Source organism: Cervus canadensis, chromosome 30, assembly GCF_019320065.1.
Source record: "Cervus canadensis isolate Bull #8, Minnesota chromosome 30, ASM1932006v1, whole genome shotgun sequence".
In the NCBI taxonomy this organism is placed as follows: Eukaryota; Metazoa; Chordata; class Mammalia; order Artiodactyla; family Cervidae; genus Cervus; species Cervus canadensis.
The window spans coordinates 37284842-37310134 of NC_057415.1; the positions used below are offsets into that span (position 1 = coordinate 37284842).

At 46.2% G+C, this 25293-nt stretch overlaps 1 protein-coding gene across 1 annotated transcript in view; it reads left to right on the forward strand.

Annotated features, from left to right (window-relative positions):
* The window catches only part of PAPPA (pappalysin 1), a 253157-nt gene that overhangs the window by 57000 nt on the left and 170864 nt on the right, over positions 1 to 25293 (forward strand). The window contains exons 3-6 of the mRNA XM_043453579.1: positions 52 to 197; positions 5100 to 5393; positions 13023 to 13215; positions 20209 to 20330. Of these exons, the coding sequence (XP_043309514.1) occupies positions 52 to 197; positions 5100 to 5393; positions 13023 to 13215; positions 20209 to 20330 (755 nt within the window). The remainder of the gene's footprint in view (positions 1 to 51; positions 198 to 5099; positions 5394 to 13022; positions 13216 to 20208; positions 20331 to 25293) is intronic.

The window sequence follows — 25293 nt, forward strand, 5'->3', positions numbered from 1 at the left end:
GTACCTTTTTTTTGGATGGTGATGACAGCCAAGGTTCTTTTTCTCTTACAGAGCGTACGTGGATGTTAATGAGATGAAGAACATTCTTAGGCTGGATGGATCGACACACCTCAACATCTTCTTTGCAAACTCCTCGGAGGAGGAGTTGGCAGGCGTAGCAACTTGGCCATGGGACAAGGAGGCCCTGATGCACTTAGGTGAGAGCTGGAAGCTTCTTCAGGAAGAAGTTGGATTGGTACAGGCATACACTGACTAGTGGGGATGATGATGGGGGTCACAGTTCTGATGGTGATCGTGGTGGTAATGATGGTGAACAACTTAGTTATTGATCTCTTTTGATATTGCAAAACTCTTGAGCATTCCTTATCTGTCAGCCATCAAGTGAGGCTCTGAACAATAACCCAATACTATTTATTCTGTTCTACCAGTGGAGGAACTAAGGTCTGGAGAGCAAAGGGGGCTTATCTAAGGTCACACCCAAATCAGGGGCAGAACCACAATTGGGAATTTAGGTTTCCGACTCTGTTCACTGGTTGCTTTCTCCGTACACCCCCTGCCTCTTCGTTCATGCGAGTATCTTCTCAGCCTAGTAACAGCTTTGTGCTGGGCCAGCCTGTGATGGGTTGGCTTGAAAGGAGGAAACAAAGAGTTTGCAAGAACTCCCTGTTCCTCCATGTTCCATCCACCAGCACCACCAGGAATTCTTCTTACATTCAAATTATGCGTATCCATAAACAACACGTGTGTTTATACAAGCCAATCACCAAAAGTCAGAAATGACAATGGGTTCTGAACCAGGCCCTGTAAGCAAACACTGTTGTCCTTTAATTTCAACTTTTCCATGTTCTGTACCAGTACTCATCTGTATGTAGATATGCATTTTTTAACTTGTGCGTATCTGAAATCATAGCATAGATGCAAATTTGTGTTCTTTTTTTTTTTTTCACTTAATATTATGCCATCTACATTTTCCCATGTTGCAACAATCTTCAAAGTTACTCCTTATCCAGTTTTGTTTTTTTTTTTTTCACTTAACATCACAAGAGAAAAGCTTCTCTCTGAGTTATGTCCAGTTCTCTAAAGACCAAGATTTTTTAATGGCCATGTAAAATGCCATTGGGGGTGTCCCTGGTGGCTCAGTGGTAAAGAATCTGCCTGCCAAAGCAGGAGATATAGCCTTGATCCCTGGGTCAGGAAGATCCCCTGGAGAAGGAAATGGCAGCCCACTCCAGTGTTCTTGCCTGGGAAATCCCAGGGACAGAGGAGCCTGGCGGGCTATGTAGTCCATGGGGTTGCAAAAGAGTCAGACACAATTTAGTGACCAAATACCAACAATATGCCATTGAGTGAGGGCACTGCAATTTATTTAGCTCTTTTGCCTGTGTCAGAATGTTCCTATTATTTACACCAGTGAATAGTAATGACTCAATGGGCACCTTTTTCTGAGAATGTTAGGGCTCAGCAGAGTGATAGTGCTGGATCTTTCCTCAGGCCTGTCCGATTTTCCAATGATACAACCAGAGTCCAGTAACTGCTCTAAATCCACAATATCTTGGACCTGAGGGGCTTTGCAACTTCAAACAATAAAGTTGTATTGAGTCAACTTCTAGACTTAGTTTGCTCCAGAGCACTATCTGTTGCTCTTTGTTTTTAAGAGAGTGAAATCAGTTTGTATGTCTGTGTGTGTGTGTGTACATACACATGTGTGGTTGTGTAGAGATGGAGACAGCAATAAATAGCTGGCAGTTCTCAGCTGGGGGATGTTTATGCCCTGGGAGACATTTGACAAGGTTGAGTGAAATTTTTGGATTTCACAAATGGGGGGATGCTACTGGTATCGAGTGGGTAGAGGCCAGCGATGTTGCTGGATCTCCTGTGATACCCACGATAAAGAATTACCCGGCCTCGAATACCAGCAGTGCTGTTGTTGAGAAACCATGAGATAGATGATGGATGGGTAGACAGACAGACCTAGACAGACAGGGGTTGGGTGAAAGAGAGTGTGCAGCTTAGGCAAGCTGAAGCTGATTAGCTCATATCACATGCCTACATGATGTATGGGAATCTTGCTGGCTTAAAGCCAACATACAGGCTTGTTCTCAGCTGTGACTTCACTTCGCAGGATGGCCTTAGGCAAGTCTCTTTCCTTCTCCAGGTCTCAATGTCTTCAGATTTTAAGTGAGTAAGTTAGACTAGAGGGCCCCTGAAGACCCTTCTCAGGACTGAAATTCTCTCCTTTTGAAAAATCAACCAAAAGGGTCATGATTAGAGGCTTAGAAGGGTTGAGCAGCAAGTTTCTACAGTGAGAGAGAAATACTCCTGATAATTCCATGAATTTCAGAGACTGGCTGAGGACCAGGAATACAGAAGGCTATAAATCCATAGCATGTTATAGTATTTCAGGATGATGTCAGCCTCAAGCTATTTCACCTTTTAAGAGAAGCAGTGAAACAGGACTCAAGCTCTGTGCGGTTGCTCTGTGGAGAGGGGAGCCTGGGAGACCCAGCCTGGACATCGAGCCTGTAACCCTATCATTATCCCCTGGAAGCACCTATGGGGTCCTGCCAGCACCCCGCGCCCCTCTTCGTTCTCCATTGGCCTCAATATTACAGCTTCGCAGAGAGACTGAGAGTCTTTGGTGCTCTGCTTCTGTTGCTTATTTCAGAACATGGCAGAGGTGCAAAGTTACTTTCTCAGGATCACACAGCCATTGCGAAACGGGATGAAGATTGCAACCCATGTCAGGCTGACTCCAGCCGGCCTCCCAGGCTGCCACCTCTCCGTCCCGAGACATGCTGATCCTGAGCGGTTCCTCTGCAGTAGGCCCAATCAAACCCAATTTACTAGAATCATATATACACACCCTCTTTTCCTGCTGTTACACCATGATCCCTGGAAAAAGCCTTGGGTGGGAAGGGGATTATGTTTCATATTATGATTGACAGAAAATAATTGAGAGAGATTTCCTGTCTCAATTTCTCTTCCTCCCTGCCTCTGCCTGCCGCTTCTCACATATACACGTGCAAGCACACACACCCCCTCGCACATCTTTATCTTTGTGCTGGAAGGCTCTGAGCAGCTCAGAATTAATCGACTCCGTGAGCCCCATGACTGAGCAAGCTCGCCCTCCCAGCGGTTCAGTCTGAGATAAAACTCCCCCCGCGCCTGCTCCAGGCTTGCCAGTGGAGAATAGCGAGGGCCTCCCTCCTCACCATTCTCCTGCAACGTGCTGCTCCGCACTTAATTGCTCAGATGTGAAGCTTTTCCTTTTTTTTTTAAACTTTTTATTTTGCTTGGGGGTATAGCTGATTAACAGTGTTGTGACGGGTTCAGGTGAACAGCGAAGAGACTCAGCCATGCGTATCCTGGTATCCGTTCTCCCCTCCCGTCTAGACTGTCGCGTAACATTGGGCAGAGTTGCCTGTGCTATTCAGTAGGTCCTTGTTGGTTATCCATTTGGAATATAGCCGGATGTACATGACCATCCCAAACTCCCTAACTAGTCCTTTCCCCCGGCAACCATATGTACATTCTCTTAAGTCCTTGAGTCTCTTTCCGTTTTCTAAGTTCCTTTTGTATCATTTCCTTTTAGATTCCACATATAAAGGCTGTCATACAATATTTCTCCGTTTCTGCCTGACTTACTTCACTCAATAAGATAATCTCTAGGCCCATCCATGTTGCTGCCAATGGCATTTCATTGTTTTTAGTGGCTGAATAGTATTCCATTGTAAATATGTACCACATCTTCTTTATCCATCCCTCTGTCCTCGGACTTGAAGCTTAACCTTCCCTTAAACACACTTGGATTTTCCAGCTGAAATATCTATCTGCCAACCTGTATGTCTTTCTCCAGTAGCTAAAAACAAGCACAGAACCATGCTACCCGTTGGTTTCCCTGAGGTCTGATCCATCTATCTGCCCAGGGGAAGGAACGGTCATTCTTTTAAGACATGTGGGGTGCCTTATCGCTTCTCAAACTAGAACATACAGGCAAGTCATCTGGGGCTGTTGGTAAAAGACTTAATATTTTGATTCTGTAGGTCTGGGGTGGGGCCTAAGAGTCTGCATCTCTGATCCCCTCCAGGTGAAGCTGATGCTGCTCGTTCTTGCACTTGGGGTAGCAAGTGGCTAGACGGTAAACAAGGCACTTGCTGTGTGTAAGGTGCTATGCTGGCTACTTACACGCAATTACTTAGGCCTCACAACCTCACACTGGGTTGGCATTCAGCAGCTACTTAATGGCATTCAACATTTACTTGATGAGATGCCACACTCTGCGCCTGTGGTGGGCATTACCAGCAGAACTGATTAAGACCCCTGACTTTGGAATCCAAGGATCTCGGGTTCAGATCGGAACTCCCCACTTACGAATTCGATCATGGGCCGATTATTTCACCTCTCTGTGAGTCAGTGTCCCTCGCGCGGGGTTGTGAGGTGATTAAGTGTGCTTACACACACGGCAACACTGAACACAAGGCCTGAAAATACCTAGTAAATGCTCAGGAAACACTGACTGTTATCAGTGTTACAGTGCTGAACACGCCACAGTGCTGGCCTTTGTGAACACGCGCTCTCGTAGGGTACAGAGCTTGGAAAACGGGATTCAGAGGCGGCAATCAACTTGCTCAACCTCACAGCATTAGTGACGGCAACGTGAGAGCCGGAACCAAGGTGTCAGGGCGTGAGCGTTTCATTTAAACAATTTGGTAGCATATTCATAAGCTGGGGCATGCCTTACTTCCTAAGAAGTTGCAGCTGAAATCTTTGCCAGTCCAGAAGTCAAAGTCCTCGAATTATAACCATGCCACTACCTCTAAGTAGTTTGAAATCCTCTTGAGTAAGTTGCCTTGCTTCTTTAGGCGTCGGTGTTTTCAACTGAAAAATGAAGGGATTGCTCAAAATGACTTTGAGACTTCTTCCTACTCCATCAGTGACTCATGCCACAAGTCAGAACGGCTCTCAGCCGTGGAGTCATAGGGTGGAGGAGACTGTGGTTACTTCGGGCCGGGCCCCGTTTCCCCTTGAGGGATCTGGGGACTCCTGCAGCAGGAAGCAGGGTGCCCAGTTCACCTGACGCTCTTACTTCCCCCTGGCAGGTGGCATCGTCTTGAATCCATCTTTCTACGGCATCCCTGGGCACACCCACACCATGATCCATGAGATTGGGCACAGCCTGGGCCTCTACCACATCTTCCGAGGCATCTCGGAAATCCAGTCTTGCAGCGACCCCTGCATGGAGACAGAGCCCTCCTATGAGACCGGAGACCTCTGCAGTGACACCAACCCAGCTCCGAAACACAAGTTCTGCGGCGACCCGGGGCCAGGGAACGACACGTGTGGCTTCAACAGCTTCTTCAACACTCCATATAACAACTTCATGAGCTACGCAGGTAAGGCCCACACTCTGCAGGCCCACACCCTGCACCAGAGTGCCAGAGTGTCAGATGTGGCCTCCCAGCCTGGCTCAAGCAGGCTGCCTGTCTTTCCTAAGACCTCTTCATCCCAACAAGTCCTCATCCCAAATAATCGAGCACCTGTGCCTTCCATGAGTACCTCAGGGATGCAAGGAAGATGTTGTATCTAAAAGCTCCTCAGAAAGATACTTTAGGAAGCTGACCAGGACTAAAAGTCAGCAAACCTGAGTAGAAGGTCAGGTTCTGCTGCTAAGTCACCTACTGCTTGGGGTCCGTCACTTCCCATCTCTGGGTCCCACTTTTCTCAAGAAAATGGAAACTCTGGAATTGATCTCTGAGGTTTCTCCTACTTTTGCAGCTATAGTTTTCTAAGCTGGTGGTTGTTGAAACTTTAAAAAAAAAAAAAACCACAAAATTTTCACATGCTCTTTTACCGTTTTATTACAGTAAAATAGAATTCTTTTGGTTTTACAAATAGTGAAATTATTACATGAGATGGATTTGTTTTTTCCCTCACTGCATATACCCGCTCAGAGTCCTTTTTAATACTGTCGATAACAGTGTTAATAACTCATTCTTTACATTCCAAGATCCCCTACACTTCCTTTTAGTGTATATCAAGACCAGCTCTAGTCCTTATAACATCTTTGGAAAATTAGAACAAGCTATCCTGGGACTTCCCTGGTAGTCCAGTGGTTAAGATTTCAGCTTCCAATGCAGGGCATGCAGGTTCAATCCCCGGTTGGGGAGCTAACATCCCGTATGCCTCAGGGCCAGGAAAACCAAAAGACATAAAACAAAAGCAATATTGTAACAAATTCAGTAAAGACTTTCAAAATGGTCCCCATTAAAAAAAAACTTAAAAAGAGCAAATGAAAAAAAAAAAAAAAAGAGCAAATGAGATACCCCTTTCTTAGGACAGTCGCAGCCTCACCCCTAGGCCAAGAGACTTTGAGTAAAGCACCAGATGCTTGTGTGTGTTAGCTGAGCATCCAGATCTATTACAATATTCAATTTAGGTGTTTGTTTCCACCACCAAAGCAAGTGAGCTCTGTGAAGGCAGCGATTGTCTCTAAGACATCACTGTGCTCTCTGCGCCTAGCACAGCCCTTGTGTTTTTAAAAAATGTTTGCTAAGAAGAAAGGGAGGAAGGAGGGAGAAAGGAAAGAAGGAGGGAGAAAGGGAAGAAGAAAGACAAGTAGGGAGGAATGTGAATAAATTCTCCAACAACAGGTATATAAAGTTGATTTGTATAGCAATATTTCTACTTATGTAAAAGTTTACTCTTCATGGGACTTCCCTGGAGGTCCAGTGGTTAAGACTCCATGCTGCCAATGCAGGAGATGTGGGTTCAATTCCTGGTCAGGAAACTAAGATCCCACATACCATGCAGCACAGCCCAAAGATTTAAAAAAAAAAAAAATTAAAAGGTTATTGTTCATAAAGGACTTTAATGTGTTCCATCTTGTTTAATTCTCTCAAGAAGCCTGTGGGACTGGAACCACCCCCGTTTCACAGGTGGCCATTTTTTGTCTTTTCCTCTCACGCCACTCTTCCAATGAGACCTAGCTGATGGCTGAATGGGATAGTGAGCGATTTGGGTGGTTTTCGAGTCTGTGCCAGAGAGATCATTGTCAGGGAGGTGGGGGCACTCTGAGTGGCTGTGTGACCCTGGGCCTCTATCTCTGCTTAAACCAGGGGAGCCTGCTTCTAGCAGTTTCCGTTTCTGATGGGGTTTTGCCTCAGATTGCATTCGAAGAGAGGCTGTCCCTCCTGAAATCCAGTGGGCTCCATGACTGCCTGTGGGTCTTCCCAGCTTCCCATTTGGACTGAACGACCTCTGGGGGCATCTCCAGCTTAAGGTTCATACAGTTCACACCTGAGGTCTCTTGAATGGTCAGCATCCACCCTTGGCGCCATAAACAGCCCCTAGCGTGGGGTCTCTAAAAAAGACCCGAGTGCTAGGAATTTCCTCAAAAGCAGATCTCTGCCATGCTCCCATTCCCAGCCGAGCCGGCATCCGCATCCAGTGTCCCGTCCCCTCCCAGGGCCCTGCTTAAGTTCCATTTCTACAACACCTTGCCCTGGCCAGCTCCACGCACATGGAAAATAAACAATAACATGAGTCTGGAAGTTTGCCGGCCTGCCACTCGCTACCGGACCCCCATAAACTAAATCTTTTTTTTGTGGTTGTTCCCCTTTGTACAGATCTAAAGGGTGATTGATTTAATGTTGCTTTTTTAAAGGAACCCCTCAGCTCAGTGACCCATTAACAGCAGAACTAATTCACTGAGCTACGATAACAAACTTACACCCGCAAAAGCACATTCAAGGCGACCACGAGCTTTGAAATGTTTGTTTTTCTTGGGATCTCTGATAGATGGGGTGACAAAAGCAGCTGGGAGAAATCCAAAATGCAGACCAGGATCGGGTTCTCAGGGCTGGGGAGAGGGACACACGGGGGCTTTGCAGTCTCGACAAGAGGGTAGAGACCTTGCTGGGTCAGCTGCTTAGAGTTCCTTCCTTTCGAGTGCTCTGGCTTTTTGCAGAAGATGGGTGTGTTCTGTGTTTGTGTTGACCTGCATGGTAGCCATCAGCCACTTGTGGCTATTGAGCAAGGAGAGTGAAGCTGAGGATCTGAATTAATTGTTAGTCCTAAGACTGTAATGAATTGAACATGGCTGGTGGCAAGTCTGCAGAAACTACGAAGTGTCTACGACATACCAGACACTGTGGGCAATGCCCCATAGGCTTGTCTCATTGAAACGTCTAAATAGCCCAATGGGATAAGTGCTATTACTACTGTACCCACTTTACAGATGGAGAAAGTAGGGCTTAGGGAACTTGTCACGTTCCCAGGGTCACACGGCAAAAACAAGGCATGCCTTTTTTGGCAGAGCCTGCATTTAAGCAACAATTGTCTGGCTCCCTTTCTGACACTGGGGGAGTCTGAGAGTGTCCCAACTGCTCAGATTAAGCAGACACCAGGCAGGTGCTAGGGACAAGCCTAGTCAAGCACTGGGTGAGTGCGGTCACGTTGAGCTGTTGGCTAATCCTCAGGCAGATAGAAAGAGGGCAGTTCAGACTCTTACTTCCTGAAGACAGTATGCCATAAGATACCCACTAAGAGGGCCTCCAAGCCCGGCTTCCTCAAGAGTGCAGAAAGCAGGCCTTCCCCAGCTATGGGAGCAAGTGTCTTGTCCCCTCTGTTCTGTATGTTCCTTTTAATATGCACATAAGCTTTGACACGGCAGCCCCACCTCTAAGAAGTATGTCTTAAGGAAATAAATCTGTTAATGTGTTTACAGATTTCATCCTAAAAATGTTTTTAGCAGTTTTTTCTCCACATATTAATTAGACATTTACTAATTGAAGTGTGTAATAGTCATAGAAGAGAAATGCTTACACGTGTGAAAAATTAGAAGCTTCTTACAAATCCAAAGAGAATGGGTTGCTGAAATAAATCACAAGGCACTCACATGGCAGAACACCCTGTGATCACTGAAGATGAAGTAGCAGACGGTTGATAGGAACATAGTGGTTCAGAGCATGAAGTCTAGGGTGTGAGAACCAACTGGAATCCTCTGCGTGCTAGCTTTTGACTTTGACCTTAGGCAAGTTACTTCTGTCTAAGCCTGTTACTTCACTGGTGCATGGGGGACAATCACCCTCACCTTGCGTGCCAGTCTTAACAGGTGAAGGACTTAGAACTGTCCTTGGTACCAAAACTAGCGCTCAGTAAGTGATGATTAGCAGGATTATTTGTTGACTGTTAATTGTGAAAACACTGCAGAACCTAATATACAGTATAAGGCCTGGCACATGTATCATATCTCATCACAAATATGTGTATGTTTGTGTGTATGTGTATATATACATACATATGATGTTTGTGATGATAAGAATCACAGAAATCCACTATAGATATTCATATCTGTCTACACATACATATACACTCGATTTTTTTTTTTTATCTCTAGGTAATATTTAGGTTGATGTTTATTTCTTTGTAACATGCTCGGCACATACCAAGTGTTCTGCGGTGGATATAATCATCTGTTGCTGTTACTGTTGTTATCGTTGTTTTTAAAACAACAGAACCGTCAGTTATTCATGCACAAGAAATGGGTGAGCTAGGTGCATGCTTTCCTTGGCTGCAGAAGGCAGGTGGGATCATGAGTCCCTGTTTCACAGTGGGTGGAAACAAGGCTGTCAGGGATCGGCACTGTGTCTGAGGTTCCACAGGAAGTGGAGGGCCTGAACCTCGCTGCCCTGTGGCCTTCCGGCTGCAGGTGGAAATTGTTCTTGAGAACAAAGTTTAGATTGCAAACTCGCAGCACAACATCCACAGCCTGGGGACTGGTGTAGCCTCGCAGAATACTGAAGTCCCCCATGTCCCTTCTGGTTGGAGACAACATGGGGACAGAAGAATGGGATGGGTTGGCTGGTCCTAGAGAGCAGGATGAAGGGGCCACAGGTGTCAGGACGGGCAGCCTGTGGAGGCAGGAGCTAAGAGGGGCCAACTCGAAACGTCAGCTAATTGGGGCAGAGCCTTTATGATCGACAGAAACCATTTGGTACCTCACCCAAGATTCTGGCAGCGGTTCAGTCTCTAAGTGATCTAGCTCTGGGAGCAATGTTTTCTGACTTCAGTTTTAAAGTTCAGGTACAGTTCTGTCTTCCTACCAGCTTCTGTCACCTACCCATTTTACAAACTGTTAAATTGGCAGACATGGAAATGGCTCATTTTTAAGTTATAAAAGGAAAGAAACTCCTTTGGAGGAAGAAAACCAAACAAATCAGAATATAGAGAAGAAAGCATATATTGTTGTTTTTCTCTCTCATTCATCTAGATAAATGCTATATGTGCTCCAGCTCATGGAAGCCACACCATCACTAGGTTGTGGGGTTGATTTAAAAGTCCCCAACTTATACACAAGGGGCCTGAGTTTTAGAGTTACTTCCTTGTTTGGGAAATGACTGATTAGAATTCTGTTCTGTGCATGCACCTTAATGTACAGAGCCCTCCCCCTATTAATAGACAGATGTGTTATTTCTGGCATTTTTTTCCTATGTAAATGATATTTCAAAAGATGTCCTTGTATATAAGATTTCCCTCATGTTTGTTCATGAGTAGCGATCCATCGAATTCCTAAATGCAATATTGCAAAATCAAAGAGAATGACTGTTTTACATTCTGTTTTTTTTCCTGCTTCTGGTTTCCTAACACTCGCCCACATTAGTGTCCGCGTACACGCAGGCATGCACGCACACAAGCACGCGTGCACACACAGGTGCCTGCTCTATCCCAGGTCCCGAGGCAGTGAGCGTTCGCTGAGCGTTGATCGCGCCTCTTGATGCTACACTTTCCGTGACCTTCAGCAGCATTCTGACACCAGCACTCTTGTTATCATCAGTATCTCCACTTTACAGGTGGGGAAACCGAGGCACAGTGACTCCAGATCATTCACAAATCATTTGACTCCAGATCATCCACACATGAATCTAACTGCATAACCCTTACTTCTTTAGCCAGCATGCCCTTCTCCTGCTTTTAACCTATTCAGTGGCTTTTCCAAAGCTTTCGGGATGAAGTACAAAGTCCATGGTAACGAAGGAAAATGTACCAGACCATTCAGTCCTTCTTAGACCATTGGGGGCATTTGGATTCTTATTTTCCAGGCAAAAGCAACCCATAGCATGTTTTGTATCCAAGGAGTTACACGGAGGTATCTGAGCTTGAGAGTGATTTGTGCAACTAGTCATTCTTTGGTGGTGTTCTCCAAAGGACTCGGGGCTCTTCTGCTGCTTCCAAATGTATAAAAGTCGCCCCCAGGGTGCTGGCAAGGAGACCGTCAAAAACTGCTAAGGGAATCAGAGGCAGCTTCTGTGTATAACCTCCTCACACTCCTATCCCTTCCCCAAGCTGGATTCTCAAGGTCATGTCCAACTGCCCGGCACCTGCCCAAACTTATTTTCTGTTTGTTTGATAAGAGAAAGTGAGTTTATGCCGCAGAATTCCCATGGTGGGTTTATTTAAAGATCTGGCGAGCCCCATTCTCCTCCGTCTGGGGCCCAGCTGCAGAATCCCTGGCCAGGCAGACACCTCTGGGAAGTGGTGTTTTTGGAAACCAAGCCAAAACAGTGCCTTGATCTGCCCCTGGGGCAGCTGAGTAAAGCTGTTGGAGGGAGAGACGGGAGGCAGGCTTCCTCCTTGGCAGGGAAGAGTCTCGGGTCGTGGCCTTCATTCCGCATCCTAGAAAACAGAGGGTAGAGCTGAAGGTCATTAGATCTAAAGACATTCAGAGATGAGATTGTATTCCAGTCCCCTCCGACTCAGGCTCAACTCCTGTTTATCAAACACCTGCAGGACACTTTGTCCATGCAAGTCTCATGGACACTCAGAAAAAAGTTCTCATATTGATTAGAAACGTGGCCTTGGAGTCAAGACTGCCTGGGTTCACATCTCAGACCCGCTTCTAGCTCTGTGATCTTTAAAAAGTAGTGAGATAAATAAATTTAAAAAAAAAGGTAGTGAGACCTCTCTCAGACTCAGCTTCCTCCTCTGTGAAATGGAGTGATCAGAATATTTACTCCAAAACTAACGGGAGAGTTACACGTGCCCAAAGCCCAGTATCCCATGTACGAAGCATGTGCTAAGCCCACAGTCCGTGTCCCAGTGACAGCACCGTGCAGAAGGTGTCATTGTCCTTGCATTCCTGCCGTGGACACCGAAGCCTGGATGCCGAGCCTGGACTCCTTCCGAGTTTCCCTGTGCTCACTGCCCAGGGCTCATCGCCTCTGTGGTCCTGAGCTGCCCCTTCTGCCATCCCTCGTCTTCTTCCCCAGTCTTCACGGTGTAACCTGGTTGACCCCCAGGACCTCCCCTAGAAGCCTCTCCAGTTTATCTGTCTTCCTCGCCACACCATCTCCTTGTCATCGGGGGCTGGCGTCACAGACTTGAACAGCCTTATGACCACCTTGAGCCACGCAGCAAACTGACCTTTGCTCCATAGCTAGACTGGTAGCTCCCCAACGGCAGGAGGGTTGCAGGTTTCCGTGGCCCTTGGCTTAGAGCAGAGTGTGTAGAGTCAATGCTCTGAAGGCTGGTTTGGAAGGCGGTATTGCTGCATCAGTAAGGAGCGGAATTAATGGATGAGCCGATGAACAAATGTGAAGGTGGGAGTGAAGGAACAAGTAAGCATGTGGAAGAATGAGTGAGCAAATAGACAGGACACGAGTGGGTGAGTGAGAGATAGTGCCTGGTTGGCTGGACAGGGAGGCGTGAGGGGCTGTGTGACTTACTGACCATGGAAAGCAGCTCGTCTTGCCCTTGTCCTTACCCGCGACCTCCCGCTCCAGGCTCAGCCGTGCCTTTTGAGTCCCATCCGCCCTCCCCCTCTTGATGCTCCCTCTCACCTGTCTGCAGAAGTGATGACCGCACTAATTTGTTCACAGACCATTAACTCTTGAGTGCTGGAAGAGGCCAGCTCCGAGCTGGCAGGGGCCAGGTGCTGGCTTCCGGGCCGCCCGGGAGGCATCATCATTCTCTTGCCTGTCCGTCCGTGCAACGAGGTGCTTATCTCTCCCTCTGCCTGCTTGCAGATGACGACTGCACGGACTCCTTCACGCCCAATCAAGTCGCCAGGATGCACTGTTACCTGGACCTGGTGTACCAGGGCTGGCAGCCCTCCAGGAAGCCGGCGCCCATCGCCCTCGCCCCCCAGGTCGTGAGCCACACGGCCGACTCTGTGATGCTGGAGTGGTTCCCTCCCATCGACGGCCACTTCTTTGAAAGGTGAGTGTGGCCTGCGAAGTGTTGATCCCTCTCTCTCTCTCCTGCCAAGAAGAGGGAAACTTGGAAGGGAAAGCAGGCTTGGAGAGGGATTTCACTGTGTCTTTTATTGTTGATCTTGTTTAACAAGTGCCCACAAGTGCCCAGATGGTAAAGAATCTGCCCGCAATGCAGGAGACCTGGGTTCGATCCCTGGGTCGGGAGGATCCCCTGGAGAAGGACATGGCAACCCACTCCAGTATTCTTGCCTGGAGAATGCCACGGTCAGAGGAGCCTGGCGGGCTACAGTCCCTGGGGTCACACAGAGTTGAACCCGAGTAAGGGACTAAGACTCACTCAAGGACTAACTAGCACAGCGACTGCTCCATTTAGACATGTTGTAGATTTGGGGATCGGGGAATACATAAATGATTGCTAACAGAAATTAGTGAGTAATGATGCATAATTTATGTGGTGAATATTAAGCTAAATTTTATTGTTAAAAACATGGAAACTTCTGTTGCCTGAACCTCGTCTGGAATGGAGGTACAGGTCTCATCTCATGAGCTTGGGTGTTTAACCTGCCTCTGGTTAATGAGCTAACACCTTTGTATATGCGTAGTACAATATAAGAAGGGTACATTATACATGAAGGGTACACATGCATATATATATATGCACTGTATATATGTGTGTATATATATATATATGTATGTGTGTGTGTACACACACATGTATTTTTGTAAAATGAGAATCTTTGCCTTTGTTGTTTAATAGAACTGAAGGTAGAATTTTTAGAAGATCCAGGGATGATAAGTCAAGGCCCAAGGTGCCTTAGTTAAGCTTCTGTCAGTCACTCACTAGCCGTATGGCCTTGGGCAAGTTGATTTCTCCCCCTCCGTCTTATACTCCACTGAAAGGTGGGTCTAATGATGCCTTAGTGGTCTGAAGGTGGAAACATAAATGAAATCATTTCTTGTGGTGCTTTTCAACATTGGGTCTCCCCAAGCTGCTGAAACTTTAGGGGATTTTAAAGGATCATGAAAATGTACTAGCACGTTGACATTTAATTTGGCTGGAATTTGGCTATAAATTAGTGTGGATTCGTATTTTTGCCCCCTCCCAGCCCTTCTTGGGAATGTTTTATCCAGTGATGATAATACAATATTGACGATGGTGGAAATAATAACCAGCTGATGATGAATTAATATTACTCAATGGTTGTGCATGCTGTTTCTCAAGTGCTCACTCTGCTCTGGATTCCGTACTAAATGCTTGCTGTACAGAGTCTCATTTCATCTCTTCGGTAATTTCTGTAAAAGGGGAATCAACTTCTTCATTTGCCAGATGAGGAAGGGATTGGAGCTCAAAGAGGCCAAAAGCCCACAGAAAGTGGTGGGAGCGGCTCCGACTCACATTTTGCAGTGTCTGATCTCAGGCTCGCGTGTTGTTTCATGAAGTTTTTCCAAACCTTGAATTATGAAGGAGGTGTTACTCTCCCCTTCACAGAGGCCATAAAATGTGGCAAGGAGTTCTCACAAGTATGTGTGTGTGTGCATAAAAACATATCAGGTCATGGCGTCACAATTAAATCTGGGCTCCTGTTTCCCTTCAGTACTATCAGGCCTTGAATCTAGAGCCTTCTTTTGACAGCTGGATGAATGCGATCATGGAGAAAGGAAATGCACTCTTTAGACGCTCTGTAGACACCCCCTTCCTCTGCCCCAGCCGCCCTCACTGGGAGCTCAGAGCTGGGTTTGGGAAACCTCATATGACACTTCAGAGCAGCCTTTCCAGCAGCCTGTGGATTTATTTATTTTTTCTGTGGCAATGAGAAGTATCAGACTTTTGGTCAAGCCTTGGCCTCGATTCCACTTAAAAATGGAAGTTTTGTAAATGAAGCTTCCTGTGTGTGTATTCAATTTGTATTTCATAAAGCAGTTATTGTCCATTAAATAAATACCATCTGATTGTTGGAAACCTATTGGAGGGTTAATTGTTGCGTAATGAGATATGTCTCTATTACACAGGGCCCTCAGCTTCAATCAGCATGTTTTTAATAACCTATAGTCAGTTGGTACTTGAGGCTCACACAATAGCTATTCTGTTCAGTCTAAGATTTCATAATGGAGTTATCATATGTTAAATTAAAACTGACATTTTAGAAACATATCTAATTAGGGTTAACAGCTATGTAGACTATAGTCTATGACTGAAGGAAGTAGGTCAGCAAGTTCAATAAATTGTTTTAAAAGAAATGAATCTATTGGTCTTCCATATGCAAGGAGTTCATACTCATGGAAATTGGCTTAGTACAAAGTGCACAAGCTTTGATGTTGAGCGGTCTGTATTCCAGTCTCAGCTTTACCACTCCCTAACCCTTGGGCAAGTTGTCTCACCTCTCTGATCCTTTCTGGCCTTCTGGAGTCTTCTTCCATAAAAAGTGCTAACCATACCCACTCCACCTGTCCTCTGTGGGGAATTTAATGAGATGACATCTGTGACATGCCTAGCACACACACTCTATGCTCAGGAAATACTAGCTCCCATCTTGTACAAAGTTTTGCAGAGCTGTTGAGCTACTTGAAATTCTCTTTCCCTGCAAAATCTCTGGTGTGTTCCACTACATTCATCAATGCCAACCTCTAGCCCCTGGCCATCCTCATGTCCTCCTGCTGTTCCTCACATCTGTGGGCTAAGAGAATACAAGGGTTTTCCTTAAAAAAACATACTCAGATCCTCCCGCCGCCTGGGTCCTCACACATGGGCAACTGAATAAATAATTCAAGGCCACCCCTGGCTTTTTTGACTCCTTTATTTTTATCTGTCTTGAAAACATGTGTTGACTAGGTGGTTTTAGTTTTGCGAACAATGAGCTGTGGTATATAGTAGAAAGAATGCTGGACTGGGAACCAAGAGACCTGAACTCTTTGCAACTTCATTGATTTCTTCTTCCTCTTAGACCTCAGTTTTCTGATCTGTAAACTAAAGGGGAATCTAGCCTTTCTCAACCAAGGTTCTTTTTCCAAGTCTCAGAACGTGGGAAATGACTTGAGTAACTATTTTCTCAATTCTCCTAAGGATAGTACATAACTAGTACCATTCTAGATGCCTAGGAGAGAGCTTAATCCCTTCCCCTTATGGTGGGTACCTTAGAGAAACACTGTCCAATAGAACGTTCTGTAATATCCAGTGTGGTAGCCATAAGCCAACTGTGGCTAGGGAGCAGCTGAACTGTGATGAGTGTAACTGAGGAACTGAAATGAATTCTATGTTAATTTTAATTCATTTAGATTTGAATAGCCACATGTTACTAGGGGCTGCTGAAGTAGACAGCACAGGTTTGGAGCTTTAAACTTTAATTCTCACGGACCCTGAGTAAGAAAGGTGATCTCTTCCAGTGTTAGCATCCTTTAGCATCCTGTGTTTCTATGATTTCAGTGTGAGTGTGTGTGTGTGTGTGTGTTTGTCTGTGTAGGTACAGGTGTCTGTTAAAATCAAATAAATGCCAAAGATTAGAAACACATTTTACATACCCTGAATGTGTAGGATATGGCGTGGATTTGATAAAGTCTGTTTTGACTCCGTGACTTTCTGAGCTTTGACCTTGGTATGGTTCCTCTGCACCCATGAGCCTCAGTTTCTTTATCTGTGAAATGGGAACATCACCCACCATATGCAGGATCACACCTTTGCTCTTTATTTCCTGACTTTGCTTTTACCTGTGCTCTTCTTTTCCCAATTTATTCTTCGTTCATCATTCAGGCTGATCTTTTAAAAATGTGAATTAGATCATGTCACCCATGTCATAACCCTCCAGTGACTTCCCGTTACTTTTATGTGTAATCTGCAAGGAGCCTGCAGAACCTTCCATCCTGTGGTCCTTGCCTGCTGGTCCCACTGGCTCTCGTACTGTTCCTTCTTTCACTGGTGACTCTTGCCACTCGAGTTTCCTTCGGGACCTCTGTGGACCGAGGCCTTTTCTCCCGCCTGGGTCCTTTACGCACCTTTAGACTGAACCTGGGCGGCGCTGCTCCCAGTCCTGGTGTCATTCTTCAGCATACGGCACTAAGGTCTGCCACCATGACTCCCATCTTAGGCCCTGCACAACCCCTGCCTCATCTATCAACTTTCCTTCTAGCAGTAACTCAGCCTGTACTTTATGTACACTACTTTCCTGTTTGTTTATGGACTGTTGCCTCTGCTGGATTGCAGGGTCTATGAGGGCAGGTCCCACATCAGATCTCCTCTCCCGCGGCTGGTTAGTGTCTGGTTGTTGCACAGTGCTAGCAACCAGAGATTGTTCAATGAGCATCCAGTGAATGAACAGGTGAAATATTGAATGAACATGCTAACCCATGATTGAGCATGAGGGAATACTCTTTGTGGAACTCCGTGCAAATAAGGCCCATGTACTGTCAGGTGGGTGACGGTTTATTAATTCATCAAAGTATTTATAGGGAACCTACAGTTGTCAAGAACTCAGTGAAGTGCAGGTGACTACATGCGTTTCCTCTAAAGCAAGGCATCTATAGTAGAAAGCTCAGTTACCACTAAGATCGGTGCGATCCTGATTCCTACAAGGATGTTCCTAATCTCATTGTCGTCATAAAGCCAGTCCTGTGACTCTGAGCTGCTGTGCGTGGATTGTGGTCCTTGTAATGGAACCAGACTGGTGCTGAGAACCTCTCTCTCCACTCTTCCTCCTCTATCTCCAAGTACATGTGTTTAATCATCATCATTGCTAGTTCAAGAACACCTCATACATGCTGAAAATACAGAGAAAGTTCAGAAGACCAGAAGGAATGGAAGTAGGGAGAGAGGAATCATCCGGAGTTCCACCACCTAGAAATAATTGCTGGTAGTATTTTGTCACGTTAAGTTATTTGAACAGCATCGAGATGCTGCTATAAAGTACAGTTTTGAATATCACTCTTCCCTTAACATTGTAACACATTTTCCATAAATTTTAATGATCTTTATGAATATTTGTAACAACTGCTTACTGTTCCATTGAGCAGATTGACCTTAGACTGGTCAACCATTCTCCTATCACTAAATATTAGTGTGCTTATCAAATTATACCTATGTATGATTTCATACGGAGAAGGCAATGGCACCCCACTCCAGTACTCTTGCCTGGAAAATCCCATGGATGGAGGAGCCTGGTAGGCTGCAGTCCATGGGGTCACTAAGAGTCAGGCACGACTGAGCGACTTCACTTTTCACTTTCATTCATTGGAGAAGGAAATGGCAACCCACTCCAGTATTCTTGCCTGGAGAATTCCAGGGACAGAGGAGCCTAGAGGGCTGTCGTCTATGGGGTCGCACAGAGTCGGACACGACTGAAGCAACTTAGCAGCAGCAGCATGATTTCATATTTATGATGAAAAAGCTGATGATGCAGAATATGCAATTTGAGGGTCTACACTAGGTTAGTCATGAGTCTTAGCAACATGTTGGAGTGACTGGTATTTATCCATCTATCCATCCAGCCATTAAATTACACATGTTGGTCATCATTTTAGCAGATGAGCAGAGGTGTGAAGTATTCCGATGGAGGTTTGGGGATGAGCTCCCTGGCAGCTGGGTGGAGGAGGACCAGGACCACCTGCAGACTGTGATGTTAGTGAGCACGTGAGCCGGGGGCTGTGGAGCTTCCCTGTGAAGCAGAAGCCCTAAGGCTTGAGATACGGTCCCTCCCTTGTGTCTTTCCGGTGGCTGAAGGATAGTGATCCTTTTAGGAAGGAGATGTTGGCAGGACTGTTGCATTTTGAGAAATAATGGGTTGGGCTATTACCTTTCTTGATATTTTTCCTCTCCAGTTGCTCTGTAGAAGTTGCTCAGATTTTCAGAGTTTTGGGCTTGCTCACCCTAGTACAGGAGAAAAGGGCTATCCCTCTCCTTTCCTAGCAACTCTCTCCTGAATAGGGGCCACATCTGGAGAACAAATAGGATCCCAAAGGCTGTTGTGGTTAAAGGGAGATTGAATCCAGGACACATAAGATACTAGCTGATGGGGAAAGCCACTGTCATATTCCACTGCTGGGGTTTGTCCCATTGAGGGGTTGGCTTGCCCCTTGGAAAGCTGCTGAAGTGAATTAGATGGCATGGTAAGGAAACTGCTTTTGACTGTAAAATCCAGGAGTAACTCATCTATCCCCTGGATGTCAGAGCTAGAAGGTTCTTTAAGCACCGTCTAGTTCAGCCCAGTCATTTTCAGCTGAAGGAACTGAACCATTCCTTCTTCCTATTTAATACCTAGGATCCTGATAATTCCTGCACATAGTAGGTACCAGACAGAGATTGTTAAAAGAATAAAATTTGAGGTCCAATGGGTAAAAGGTTTTCTCACAACCACATATCAAATCTGCAGTGGAACTTTGAATGACTGATGAAGAAATGGCACGGGTAGTAAGTCTTTGACCTGTCGATTCTGGGCTGCTTTAAATTTAAGTGTATCCACCATCAGAACAGAAGACCCTTAGACCCAAGAAAGGCCCTCCTGAGTGGTGGGGAGGAATTTCACTTATGGTCATATTCTGGAAGCTCTGACAAAAATAGGGAGGACTTGTCATTGTTGTTTAGCCTCTAAGTCGTGTGCGACTCTTTGTGACCTCATGGACTGTAGCTCGTCAGGCTCCTCCGTCCTCCACTCTCTCCTGGAGTTTGCTCAGTTCATGCCCATGGAGTCAGTGATGATATCTAAGTTTCTAATTCTCTGCTGGCTTCTTCTTCTTTTGCCTTCAGTCTTGCCCAGCATCAGGGTCTTTTCCAATGAGTCAGCTCTTCGCATCAGGTGGTCAAAGTATTGGAGCTTCAGCACCAGTCCTTCCAGTGAATATTCAGGGTTGATTTCCTTTAGAATTGACTGGTTGGATCTCCTCACAGCCCAAGGGAGAATAAGAATGATAGGATAGCAGATGTGTTGTCGCCTACACCTTTGGCTCAGTTGAGTCAGAAACTCATTCAACCGTTCCTAAGTCGGTGCATTTCCTTCTTTCCTTGGCCTCCTAGAGAATTGGGATCAGCATGTGACCTTTGTCTGGAAGGGAGATACCTGGTGCAGTACGCCTTCAATGCCTCCTCCCCGATGCCCTGCGGCCCATCAGGACACTGGAGTCCTCGGGAAGCAGAAGGTAAGCCAGGCTGGGGCTCTTTTGCAGGTTGGGTGTGCAAAGAACTCTTTCAATGTAGATAGAGCTTTGTGATTTTAATGGTCTTTCTCCTGTACCATCCGGATAAGGCAATGGCACCCCACTCCAGTCCTCTTGCCTGGAACATCCCATGAGTGGAGGAGCCTGGTGGGCTACAGTCCATGGGGTTGCTAGGAGTCGGACACGACTGAGCGACTTCACTTTCACTTTTCACTTTCATGCATTGGAGAAGGAAATGGCAACCCACTCCAGTGTTCTTGCCTGGAGAATCCCAGGGACGGCGGAACCTGGTGGGCTGCCGTCTATGGGGTCGCACAGAGTCGGACACGCCTGAAGTGACTCAGCAGCAGCAGCAGCATGTACCATCTCATTTGATCTTAAGATCGCCCCGCAAGCCCAGTATTTTTTTCTTTTTAGGTCTTTTTTCTGACCGAAAAAAAAAAAACCCAAAAAACAAAAAAAGAATTTTTTCTGAGATATAATTGACATTTAATATTGTGTAGGTTTAAGGTATACAATGTGATGATTGATAGACCCTTGGGTCGGCAAGATCCTCTGGAGAAGGAAATGACAACCCACTCCAGTATTCTTGCCTGGAGAGTTCCATGGACAGAGGAGCCTGGTGGGCTACAGTCTGTGGAGTCGAAGAGAGTCGGACACGACTAAAGTGACTTAGCATGGCAGAGCACATTTATTGTAAAGTCACCACACCTGTCACTGCACACACTTTTATTTTATTTTTTTTGCAGGGGGAGGGGAGCAGTGAGAACGTTTAAGATCCACTTGTTACACAGTTTTTCAATACAGTATTGTTAATTGTTGTCAGCATGCTGTATATTAGAGCTCCAGAATTTATTCATTGTATTGCTAGGAGTTTGTACCCTTTCCCCTACATCAAGGCCAGTATTCATGCATTTGTTCAACACAAGTCTTTTTGAGCACCTGAACTGTCCTGGGTATGTCATCCCACTTTACATATGAAGAAGCAAAGCCCGTGAGAAATCAAGTCCCCAAGGCCACATACCTGATAAGACACCCTGTGTGTGTGTTTGTCTGTGCCCTAGACCTTGACAGCCTGTGAGTACCAACAAGCTCACATCAGAATCAACATGCATATTGGAGGACTTCAAGGCATCACGAGCCTTTGATTCTTCTGCAGTTATTCCTGGGAATACCCAAGGCAGTCTTCCATGTGTTGCATTTCTTCCTCTCGGACTCCTGCCATATCGTTTCCTTTTCAGAATCCACGTATCAGCAAGACACTGGAGGGAAGCTCTTCTGGACGGCCATGGTTGTGGGCCTCACCCGCAGACCTTCCGTGCTAGGGGTGGGGCAGTCTCCCAGGCCTCCCTGCAGACCAGCAGTCTCTCTGCTCCCTTACACTCACTGCCACTGCCCTTCAGTTTTCTAGAGAAATTAAGAAAGTGTCTTTTATCCAATGCTCTGTTGCCCTGTCACTTGGCCCTGAAGCAAGACAGCTTGCAACATAGCGAATCTCATGGCCAGTTGCCTATTCTGGGTCCTTGTGTGGTGTCTCTTTCTTCGAGGCACAGGTCTAGTCCCTGAAGCCAGGCTGACAGAAACCCCACACCCCATCTCAGCCCTCTGTCTTGCCCTCTGTTGCCCTTGGAGACGTCCACACAGAAGCCCCCCGCCCCCCAAATCCTTCATCATGCTCTGCGGGGCAGCTCACACCAACCGTCTTTGAGTAGGGACCCACGGCTACCAGAGGAAGCAGAATCTGACTCTTCACTGAGGTTCAGCGAGAACTCCCCCATTCTCCTTTATATTTTTAGAAAGAAGGTTGAAAAAGGGAAAGCCAGAGATAGAATAAAGCAAGGGAGAAGGATCAGAGAGGAAACATGAGGGAGAAAAATGACAACACTGTGCTCTGTTATCTTCTAAAGTAGCTTGAAATAAAAAGGAGTCGAACTGGGGAACTCTAAACAGATCCGTCAGGAATGTAAAGCCCGAGGGGTGCCTGGGAGAAGCCCTCAGCTCAGGCCCACAGAATCACTTGAGCTGTCAGACGTGGAAGGGACGCCTGGGGTCATCCGGCCCCAATTCCCACCCAGGGCAGGAATCCCCTTTGTGCCAGCCCAGCACCGGCTCCTGTCTTTCCTTGGTCTCCCCATTCTCACACCATCTGCTGGGAAGTTCTTCCTGAAATCTGCAGTGGTGATGTTTTCACCCAAACTGAACCCACGTTGGGTTCTCCCAGAAGCAGCTCTGTGTCTCTTCCATACAAGGAACAAGCCCATCTCCTCTCTGCCCACCGCGGGGACTATATGCACCAGGCAGGCACCATGCCGGGCTCTCTGCAGAGCTGGCTATCTGATAGGGGAGTCGGATGAGTATATGGGGCGTTCTCCATCTGGTGTGGTGAGGCTGGTGCTCATAGACCTACAGAGTGCGGGGAGACAAGTAGGAAGTGGGGGACCTCCCCCCAAACTGAGACTCACGCCCCGCTGAGGAAATGTCAGTGCAGAAGTCAGCAAGGTGCATTCAAGAATGTGAGAGGAGTTGAGAAGACTGGTTATTTTAGTGTGATCTGGAGACTTAAGGGGTTCCTGAGGCTTCTTGGTATGTCCTCCAATGAAAAGATATTTTCATAGTAATACTGTGACACAGCTTACCTTTTTCACTCCCTTTCTTTCCCGAGTGTCCAGTGGTGCTTCCCAGTGACTGCATGGTATGTGATGTTTTTCTGCTTAGATAGCTAATGGGATGCATGCGTATGTGTTCCGGTGTTTTAAAGTCTCTCAGTTTTAATCCACAATATGGTAATGACATAGATACTATGTACAAGAAAAAAAGCTCTTCAATAATGGGGTAGGAACTTAAATGGGCATGGAAGGAAAGGTGTGGACTAGGGAGCGGTTGAACTGGGGTGAGATGTGTAATGACCAGATGAGGGTGGGTTTGAATTACTCTGAGGGTCATAAGGAGATGCCACGTGCCTTGGCAGGGGTCTGGGAGATGGTGAGATGTGCCTGTTATAAAAGATCGCCTGGTCTGCTCTGTGATGAAGAGGTTGGGGGTTGAGTAGACCTGGGGTGGGGTTGAGGGGAGGGAGAAGGGTGCATCTAAGTGGCTGTTATAGAAACCCAGGAGAGGGACGGTGGTGGCCTGGCTGAGGTCAGTGGCAGTGAGATTGGAGAAGAGTCAGTGGGATTGAAAGAGATTTGGGAGGATGATGGGGCTTCCCAAGTGGCATAGTGGTAAAGAGTTCTGCCTGTCAATGCAGAACAGGCGAGACGTGTGAGTTTGATCCCTGGGTCAGAAAGATCCCCTGGTGCAGGAAACAGCAACCCACTCCAGTATTCTCTCCTGGGAAACTCCATGTGCCAAGGAGCCTGGTGGGCTACAGTCCGTGGTGTTGCAGAGTCAGACATGACTGAGCACGCAGACGTGCACACTGGGTGGATGAAGTAGTAAGACTCTACCCTGAGACTTTTCTGGCTAAAACCATCTTAGTTTGTCCCATCACTTGAATGAATGAAATAATTCCCTGGTATCGTCCCACATCACCATCCGACCAAACTGTCAGTCGGTTAGGTCTGCTCCTGGTTCATCCGTGACCCTCTTAAAGCAGGAGCTGCGGAGCAGAGTCCCGCTGAAGTGTTGAACCACCTCCCCTGTACCCAGAGTTGACTCAGGCCTCCAAGAAAACCCAGCAGCCCTGGGTTTTCCTTTAGGATATGCAAATTCAGTACACGCAGGCCAGGAAAAGACACTGTTCTTTTTTTAGAGCATCCTATTACAGGCTCTGTGATCCATTTGGCTCAGACCCTTTTAATATTCTTGAAGAAATAAACTTTTCCATGAGCCAAGCTCTGCAGTGTATTTCTCAACTCATTTTCATCCTATTTATCTTTGCGTGTTTAAGTTTTTGGACTTCCCAAACTAACATAAAACTCCCCAATCTGTGAGCGATGCCAGACGTATCTTTGGGGTAGGGGAAAGAGCATGGGTGTGGGGAGGATGACGGGGTTGGGGTTTTGGTCTGAGCCTGGCCATCAATGTGCTCTGTGCCCTTGAGTGAGTCACTTTGCTTTTCTGAAGATAGCATCTTATCAACAGAATGTCCTTTCCAGCGAGGATATTCCACAGAGCCGCAACCTTATAGTTTTAGCTCCACATTAACAAGATAGAACATTCTTCACTTAACAAACATTTATGGCATATTCACTATGTTCCACTAACTCCATCTTGAGAACTACAGGAAAAATGTAATCACAGAAATTCTTGCCTATGGCCACAGAATGTGGTTGTATCAAAAAGAAACCCTGTTTTCCCTTTCCTTGAGCAAAAACTGTACTTCACAGATGAATATTTTCTGAGGTATTCAACACCACAATACACTCGTAGCTCAGGAATCAGATAGCTAGATCTGATTGACTCAAATCTCAAATTCAGATCACTTACGCAAGCATATAATACATTGCAACTGCTGGGTTTTCCGTGAGAGGGTAACGAATGGCTCTGGCTGTTTTCATTTTTTCTTACTTGTGTGAATCTTTTCCCCATTTTTGTGCCCAGAATATTTCAGGTGTGCTGAAGTATACATCTAGAAAAAACTTGGCACCGAGTTTTTATAAACAGTATTTGTGTCAACAGCTGCAGTGTATATACACAAAGATATGTAATAGACGTCTGTACAGATTGTCATAAATGTAAATTTAAATCAGCGTGGGTTTGTATAAATATATTTCACACACGTATATTGCCTGATCTCTAGTGGATTGCTTATATACACATGTGACTTCATATAAAAAAGATATGTACTTGTAATGAAGTAACAGTTCCTACGTACTTTTCTTTGTTGCCCCTTCCTTTCTTTCCCTTCCCCTTTCTTTCCTTCTCCCCTCCCTCCCATTCCCTTCCCTCTTTTTCCCCTTCCCTGTCTATCCTCCTCCTGTCCACCTTTCCTTCCCTTTCCTTT